This window comes from Peromyscus eremicus, chromosome X, assembly GCF_949786415.1.
Source record: "Peromyscus eremicus chromosome X, PerEre_H2_v1, whole genome shotgun sequence".
Classification (NCBI taxonomy): Eukaryota; Metazoa; Chordata; class Mammalia; order Rodentia; family Cricetidae; genus Peromyscus; species Peromyscus eremicus.
Genome location: NC_081439.1, coordinates 96393401 through 96402287, shown reverse-complemented (window position 1 = coordinate 96402287; position 8887 = coordinate 96393401). Strand labels below are relative to the sequence as shown.

The 8887-nt window shown below is 37.4% G+C and overlaps 1 protein-coding gene across 1 annotated transcript; it reads right to left on the bottom strand.

Moving 5' to 3' along the window:
* Positions 1 to 5316: 5316 nt before the first annotated feature.
* Positions 5317 to 7499, bottom strand: Agtr2 (angiotensin II receptor type 2). The gene has a single exon (XM_059251294.1). It carries the CDS (start codon positions 7466 to 7468, stop codon positions 6377 to 6379), a length of 1092 nt encoding a protein of 363 aa, XP_059107277.1. The 5' UTR covers positions 7469 to 7499; the 3' UTR covers positions 5317 to 6376.
* Between the last annotated feature and the right edge of the window lie 1388 nt (positions 7500 to 8887).

The following is an 8887-nucleotide window of genomic DNA, read 5'->3' as shown; positions in this document are numbered from 1 at the left end:
TTGGGAGTAGGGGGGCACTTTCTCTGAAGATATGGGGGCTTTCCACCAGAAAAAAGACTCTTTGGAATTCCAGTGCCTTATACCCACAGCTTCATTATGGTCTTCCCACATATCTCTATTCCAACTGATGAGATTCCATTGTGTCCCAAGCAGTGTTCTCCCTCTAGTAGCAGTTACATTACTTGGATGGTAGTTCAACTTGAATTGTCATCTGCAATGTCATGACATGAGATGCTGAGTGAGAATTTTGCCAGTCTTACCACTTAAGTTATAGGAAATTAGAAACTTTCAGGACATGTAGAGATATTTCCAGGCATTTGGAATAATCACTCAACTAATCCATTTTTACCATTTTTTTTGTCCACACACATTAGAAGCAACCATCCACACTCATTATATTCACCATACTCATTAGTCCACCAACAATGTTCAAAATACACATAGTCACTGAGCTCCTTACCTTACAGTTTTTTATCACGATTATCCAAAGAATATCATGGACTATTAAACATCTCTTTATTTCTGGAAGTTGTCATTAGTATCTTTAAATGTAATCAGGTCAGGAGGCCAGATTCATAAATCACTGAACCAATCAGAAAACTCATCCTTTAAATTCTCTTCCTCCAGTATTACTCTCAGTACCAAAGTATGTATTAGATGGCTTTAATAACCATAATAAAATAACATAGATAGAACAACTTAAACAACAGAAAATTATTTTCTCACAATTTTTGAAGGCTGGAATCCCAAGGTCTGTGTGCCAGCAGGATGAAGTTCTGGTGAAGATTCTCTTCCCAGCTTGCAGACTAGATTGTGGGTGTCTCGCTATTTCCTTACATGACCTTCTCTTGGTGTAAGTGGAGAAAAATGGTACTGGTGTGGAGGAGGTAAATTTTCTCTTATAAGGCTATCAAACTTAGAAGTTTGGGACCCTAAATTATGATTCATTTTATCCTTAGTTACTTTCAGATATCTAAGTACAGTTGTATTGAATGCTAGTGATTCAGCATGAATTTGGGTTGGGGGACTACATAATAGCGTATCCCCAAAGGAGAGAAAAAATATCACTTCAAAGCTGTTATTTACAAACCATTTCAAGCTCTTATGACATCAAAAATTATCATTGTCAAAGTTTTTCTAGTGGGAATTATCACTCTAGTGTTTTAAGGGAAAGAATCTTGGCTTCAAGGAAGGCTTAGAACTGATCTGATGGTTTCGATCTTATCAAAAAAGGGAAACTACATACATAATTTCCTCTATGTGTTAAAATGTTGGGCTTGGGTTCAGGGGAGTGTGGAGCTCCTGAAAGGAAGGGAATTGAGAACTAGATCTTCTTCTAAGAAGCGCCAAGCTCTTACTGTGTAGCTTCGGTGTTAACATGGCCCCTATTCCTATCATCAAGAAGACACCTCACAGAGCTGCAGAGATGGATTAACAGGAAAAAATACTGGCTACTCTTCCAGGGCACGGGAGTTTGAAATCTAGCACTCTCATGGTGGCTCCAAACTGCCTGGAGTTTCAGTCTCATGGGATCCAACAACATCTTCTGTCCCCTGTGGGCATCCAACATGCACAGGTATCATGAAGGCAGAACACCAAAAATGTTTTTAAAGGGCAACATTAACCACATTACCCTTAATCTGGGATACTTCTTCGTATTGAGAATAAGTTTAAAATGTAACTCTGGTTGCTTAGAGAGGTTTCTTAAAAGAAGGAGAAAACTGGTATTTGGTATGGTATGTCCCTCCTGCTGGAGTTCAGCTATTTATTACTGGCTACATGGATGTGCTTAAAGAAATAAACGTTTTAGTCCACATCAATTATGGCATACATCAGTTGTAAATAAGTCTTTATGTTATAGGAGAAAGAAAAGGGAGCCTTTTTTTTCTTACATTCTTTTCAGGTGTCTCATACATACATCACTTCCAAGCTGCTTAAGTGGAGAAGAGAAGTAGTCTGTACCAAAATACAGAGCCATCTAATCTCATGTGGACCTATTGCTAAAGAATGTAGCAGCAGCAGCACATTAATAAAATTATTCATATTTATCAATATACAAAATGATATAAATTTATATTACATAATATGTATTTATATTTTATATAAAATATACAAATATTTATATTATATATAAAATATACAAATATTTATATATAATATATAAATATTATATAATGCATAAAATTTAATAATAACAGCCAACCAATAAAATTATATTTCCCCATACTTTCCTTCATTGAGCAACTGTAATCAGATATGGTCTCATGGATTTCTTAAAGCCCTGATGCTTTAGGACCTTATAAAGGAGAAGAACTAAATGGGGGAAGAAAATTGTCTAGTAAAACAGATGGAAGTACAGGGTCAAAATATTTAAAATACTAAATTACTATTACATAGGGTGATGAATGACATACTTGGTACATAATACACTAAAAGAAAAAGAAATGTGCATGTATGCAATATTTTATCTACAATAATCTTCTTTATCATGTTGTTAGTGGTGATTATCTATGTGACTAATTTTAAATAGTTAAAATTTTCAAAAAATACTGACTTTATAATAAGGAACACATGCCAATTAGTTCTCATCTTAGAAAGAGTTTTCTCATCCCGGGAAGAAAAGGAAAACTGTTTCTTTTTAAAGAGGCTAAGCTTTTATATGTCTGTATATACAAGTGAGCTTGTCAGTTCAGCTCTGAGGCTCTGCTGAGGTTTCAATGACAACTTAATGAATTTCTGTTGGATGTGTAAATTATCAGTGCTAATACAGTTTATCTGGAAATCAGCAAAATAACTAAATGTATTTTACTCTTTGTTCCAATCCTTCTGTACTCCAGTACCCCTGTTCATTCATTTATCATGTCAAGTTTGCAGGTCTCCTTTGTTGAGAAGTGAGGCCAGCAGATACTTATTCATGCTCTGATCCCTATGACAAAAAAGTCAGACTAGAATAGGCTTACCTTCACATTTGGAAGCAGGATTCAAACAGATTAGAACATTTTTTTAAGGATGCTATTTAGTTGATTTGATTTAAGCCAACACTATGTGGAATTCGTATTTCTCTTTCATAATAAAAATGTATTTTCTGTAAGTTGCAAGAAACATCTCTGATAACCCCAGGTAATCTCATATCAGAGATAAACTTCAGATCAACATATTTGTTCCTAAAAAGAAATGTTTAAGAATCCTGCCTTGCTTTATGTATAACATACTGGTTATTCCATGTGGATCTGTGAGGCCTATAGCACAAGATGAAAGCACTGAAGAACAAGGGAGAGAGCCTTATCTAGCTACCTCCTCAATTTTCTTCTTTTTTTATTTTATAATTAATTAAATTTTACATATCAGCCATGGATTCGCCTGTCCTCCCTCCTCCCATGCCCTAGCCTTCCCCGCAAATCCTCCCTCCATTCCCACCTCCTCCAAAGCAAGGTCTCCCCTGGGGATTCAGCTCGGCCTGGTAGATTCAGCTGAGGCAGGTCCAGTCCCCTCCTCCCTTCACCTAGGCTGAGCAAAGTGTCCCTGCATAGGCCCTAGGTTCCAGAAAGCCAGCGCATGCACTAAGGACAGGTCCCAGTCCCACTGCCTGGGGGCCTCCTAAATAGTTCAAGCTCATCAACTGTCTCACTTGTCCAGAGGGCCTCAATTTTCTTCTTAAATGCAAATACATCACCTGCCTAGAAACTCTTGAATCAGTTATGTTTGGGACAAAGGTTGAAAGACTACATACGAGTGTCTCTGGAATACTTGTTTGATAGCTTGGGACTGATATTGAAGACACTAAATACTTCTCTGGGGTTGCCCACTTGATCTGTTTTAGATAGCAGTTAGGGCTGACCTATGTCTCCGTTTCTTATTTGTAACATGAGCATGCCTGAATCATGAGGACAAAATGGGATAATGCATACAAAACAACACCGGCCAGACAAAGTTCACTTCATAGGTAAATTCTTGATAAATGGCCAAATGGGGAGAATAAATTTTTCATATGGTCTCAAAGGTTACCTGACATTTACATTTTCAAAGAGGAAAGGGGTTTTGCACCCATAAACATACCTTCTGTCAGAATTCACATATTCTTGCATTATCTCTTCAGTTGACATTTCTTATTCTCAGAAAAACGAGGAAAATGCACCTTGGGGTTTACTACTGGCCTCCTATGGAAGCAGAAGCCAGGGTATTTTTGTTGTTGCTGTTGTTACTATTATTTTATTTCATTCATGTAAGTGTTCTGCCTGCATGTATGTCTGTGCACCACATGTGTGTGACTGGTGCCCATGGAGGCCAGAAGAGAGTACCAGATCCCCTGAAACTGGAGTTCCAGACCCTTGTGAGCTGCCACGTGGGTGCTGATGATTGAACTTGGATCCTCTGGAAGAGAAGCCAGTGCTCTTAACATCTGAGCCATCTCCTCAGCCCCAGAAACCAGTCTTTAAAAATCCCAGAAAGGATTAAGGGAAGTACCAGGTGGGGGGGGGAGGATATGTAATAGGATTGTGGTAGAGAAAATAACATGGGCTGAATGTTGACAAGAAATAGTCTATATGCTAAAGCCCACATTGCACTGCTGGGCCTGACAGCTTGCTTGGTTGACACCACATTTGTCATTGGAACCCCCAGGAGGTATCAGAATTCATTTCCGACATCCCCTTTCCATATGCCTGTCTGGTGTTGACCTGAATGAGTAATGATAAAAACCGAAACTGAGAAGTATGAATGGGGATTTGCTGGAGGATACTGACTAAGAAAGTAAGAGTCTACACCTGGATACAGTTAAAAAATAATAAGCACACATGGTCTCCCAATAATGATTTTATTTTTATAGGATGTTGTGTAAAATCACTTAAAACACAAAGTCATAACTGATTATACATTGAGCTATTTGGTTTTTCTGAAGGAATATGATTACATGAAATCAGGGTTTTTCCAGGAAGGGGTGTGAGAGGATTCTTCAACCTAACAGCCTGGAATCCGACAGAAATGTGAAGTGCCCGTAACTTTAAATCTACCTCATCAGCCAGCATTAGTCAGGTAACATAAAATGATATGGGGCAGCCAGAGAATGAAATTCAAAACTTTTGAATTAATATTCATTCTCAAATTTGAGTAAACTTCAGGTAACTCAGTTTCAGGTAATAAATTCCTATAATGTAAGACATGTACTCATGTTAAGAATGAGCTCTGTGGATCTGTGCTTGATTTCAATTGCCTTCACAGACTATTATACATTCTGGAACTATGCCCAAAGATGCAGGTTCAAACTACTCCATGGGGGGCATGGGGGGCTTTGTTCTGACAAGTTCCTTGTAGGACACCAAACTTACCATGTGCTGGGTCTCTTTGTCCCCAAGAAGGCATCAAAATTCCATTCTGACATAACCTTTTCCCATGCCAGGTTTCAATTTATTATAAAGTTAAAGAATTAAAGAATCCTCTCATTTTCAGGGTCAAAGAGATATTTTGGGACACAGCCCAGAACAAAAGCATGAATAATTAAACTCAAGTCACCATTGAATATATCAAAGCACCACAATTCAAAAGGTTAAAAATGTAAAAAGTGACCTTTACATAGTGTAACAATACACAGTGTTTTGTTGAATTCAAAAACCATCAGAAGAGAATAGGACGCCTTAAACAATAGTCAAAATGGATTAAAAGTTTTCAAAGGATATATTCAGTTTAGTAAGTAATAAGTATTTTTTCATTGCAGTTGTTTTACTAAGTGGTGTACTTTCTAAAACTGCAAGAATAAGCTAAACCACATACATGTAATTTAATCTACGTTCTTAGACCTACTCAGTATGTAGCTATACTCAAGTGAAATGGAAAAGAAACACAACTTACAGTTTTTTAAAAAGGGGAAACCATACAACGAGAGACTGAATAAACCACTACCAACCTAAGGAATATATAGAAAAGTATATCATGCTAAACTTAGTGCTTACCTCTCATGCTATATTGTATGGTGAACAATGTAAGAAGTTAAAATTGGCCCTTGTTCAAGGAGAAAGAAAAAAATCTGATGAAAATGGACATAAAACTCCACTAAGAAATGCCAGCATTTTCCAGGGAGGAATCTGAAACTCCAAATCACCACTCATATTTTGTTATTGATTATAGTTGAGGTAGCTCCCCCAATTACTTCTAGATTATAGATATAGCTCACCCATGATAATCTTGTGCCAAAGGACCAGAAAAATAAGGCACAATTACTGAAAGTTGGTGGAGTATAAAAATTTACAGTTATACTTGATCTCCTGTTGTGGGGGAGTAAGTAAAGATTAGATAAGGCAAAGAAATTGATGCCACTTAAAGATGATTTGTGTGGGCCTCCAAACGAGTAGCTAAGCTAATTACATGCATCCCATTAACCGATTTAAGACACAAAAGTGTCCATTTCTCTAAGAGAACTGCTTTTACGGCAAGACATAGTCTCTCTCTTGCCCTGGAGCCAAGTAATGGGAACCCTGAACACACTGCGCAGCTTCTGTTGGAAGCGGTTTCCAACAAAACAATACAGAAAGGGATTAACACAGCTGTTGGTGAATCCCAGGAGGATGGCAAAAGGAAGTGCCAGGTCAATGACTGCTATAACTCCACAGCTATTAATGATACCCATCCAGGCCAGAGCATCCAGGAAGGTCAGAACATGGAAGGGAAGCCAGCAAATGATGAACGCCAACACAACAGCAGCTGCCATCTTCAAGACTTGGTCACGGGTTATTCTGTTCTTCCCATAGCTATTAGTCTTCAGCAGGTGTTTTCTGATTCCAAAGTAGCACGTTGCTATGAATATTAAAGGAATAATAAAACCAAGAATATTTTTCATTAAGGCAATCCCTGCAGACCACTGGGCATATTTCTCAGGTGGGAAAGCCATAACGCAAGCATTCACGCCTAAGTATTCAATGGTTCTGACATCTCGGAAATAAAATGTTGGCAATGAAGACAGACAGGCCATACACCACACAAGGGGGACTACGTAAGATGCTTGCCAGGGATTCCTTCTTTGAGACAGAAAAGGGTAGATAACCGATTGGTACCTGTCAACACTCATGCAGGTAATGAAAAAAATGCTGGCAAACATGTTCAGGGTCAGAAAAGAACCGAACACTTTGCACATTACAGGTCCAAAGAGCCAGTCATATCTGTAAGAGTAATAGGATGCCCAGAGAGGAAGGGTAGCCAAAAGGAGTAAGTCAGCCACAGCCAGATTGAAGATGTAAATGCTGGAAACCTTTTTAGGGCCCTTTTGACAACAAAACAGTGAGACTACAACAATATTAACAGCAAACCCAATGACAAAAATAAGGTAGTAGAGAACAGGAATTGCTTCCAAATGCTTATCTGACGGTTTGTGCGAGCAGTTAGAGGCAGACTCATTGGTGCCAGATATGTTGAGACTATCAAAAGGAAGGCTGCTGGTGATGTTTTTGCTGGTGGCGGCAAAACTGAAGTTGTCCTTCATATTGAATTATCAGCGACTCCTAATTCTTACGCCTTATCTGGAGGAGAAAAATAGAATGCTTAATGCACATCCAAAGCCTGAGGGATATTTGAGTCATAAGCATTTTGAAAATTTGTCAAAGGCCAAAATAATGTAAGTAGTTGTAGAGAACATTATAAAATAGCACCATGCCTGACAAATAGGAATGACTACTACCTCTTAAGGGAAAAAACATTTCCTCAGTAGTATTAGACTGAAAATTCTGAGCAAAACTTTTTGTCTTTCTCTCCTCTCATGCCTTTGAAAAGTTGAGAGACAAATTAACAGCTTAAAAGTTAGTCAGGGTAGGAGTTGTATGAGACAAATAAGAAGCCCAAAGACAACTAAAAAGGAGGCATATTTCTCCATTGGTGTGCTTTCTAGAAATCTCACTACTACTGCCCACTGCTTAATGCTTTAGTGAAGTAACTTATTATATACAAATTGTTACAGCTATGGAAAATATGGGTAACACAAGCCATAGGAAAAATAGATTAAGTGTATAGAGAACTGAAAGAATATACAGAAAAAGTATGTTGGGATAGAGGGTCAGGGTCAGTGTTTGCTATTTGAAAAGCCTCTATTTATTTACTTTCCCCTTGCTTTCATGATAACAAGAAAAACTCATGGATATGGATGCATTTCCTAAAGCATTTACTTCAAAATTTTAATAGTGAATACTGGGTTTCAATATGGATATTTAAATCTGATCTATTTCATAAGAAATAAATCCATTTTCACTTTAATTAGAAGATAAATAAAACAAAACAAGCAAACCTGAGTCAGGGTCAAATAGATACAGTTTTGGTTGCTCAGTTAAATCAGAATTGAGTATCAGTGACTAATTATACTATAGTCTTACCATTTTTTTCTTTGCCATCTTTTCAGTTAACAGAACTAAATAATTATTACTTTTCAGCATTAACGATAGTGTTCAGGTGTGAGGGGTGTTTTTTTTTTCTTTTTAAACTAGCCATATTACTTTGAAACAAAAGAAAACTAAATATAAACAAACAAAGAGAAAAAATATTACAGCAGATAATTTCAAAGTACATACAAGCGAATACTCAATTGAGAATGTAGCCACTAGAGAATGTCCTAAGAACCCGCAAATTGGCATTTTTGTCAAACACCCGTTCTTTTGTATGACCTTCCAAATTAACATGAAAGAATCAAAAAGAAATCCACTAAACACTTACTAGTTGTCAGTGTTTAAAGCACTTATCATAAATCAGTTTCCTTAGCTCCCACACGCACTCCTGTAAGAGAAATAGCAGTTAAAGAATTAAGGCGTTCTGCAAACTGCAGTGTTAAAATACAGGAAAAAGAAAACGTTTGTCTACACACACCAACAGTTTTTAATGCTGCATGTTCTCCTTCCCAAGTCAGGCATGTATAAAT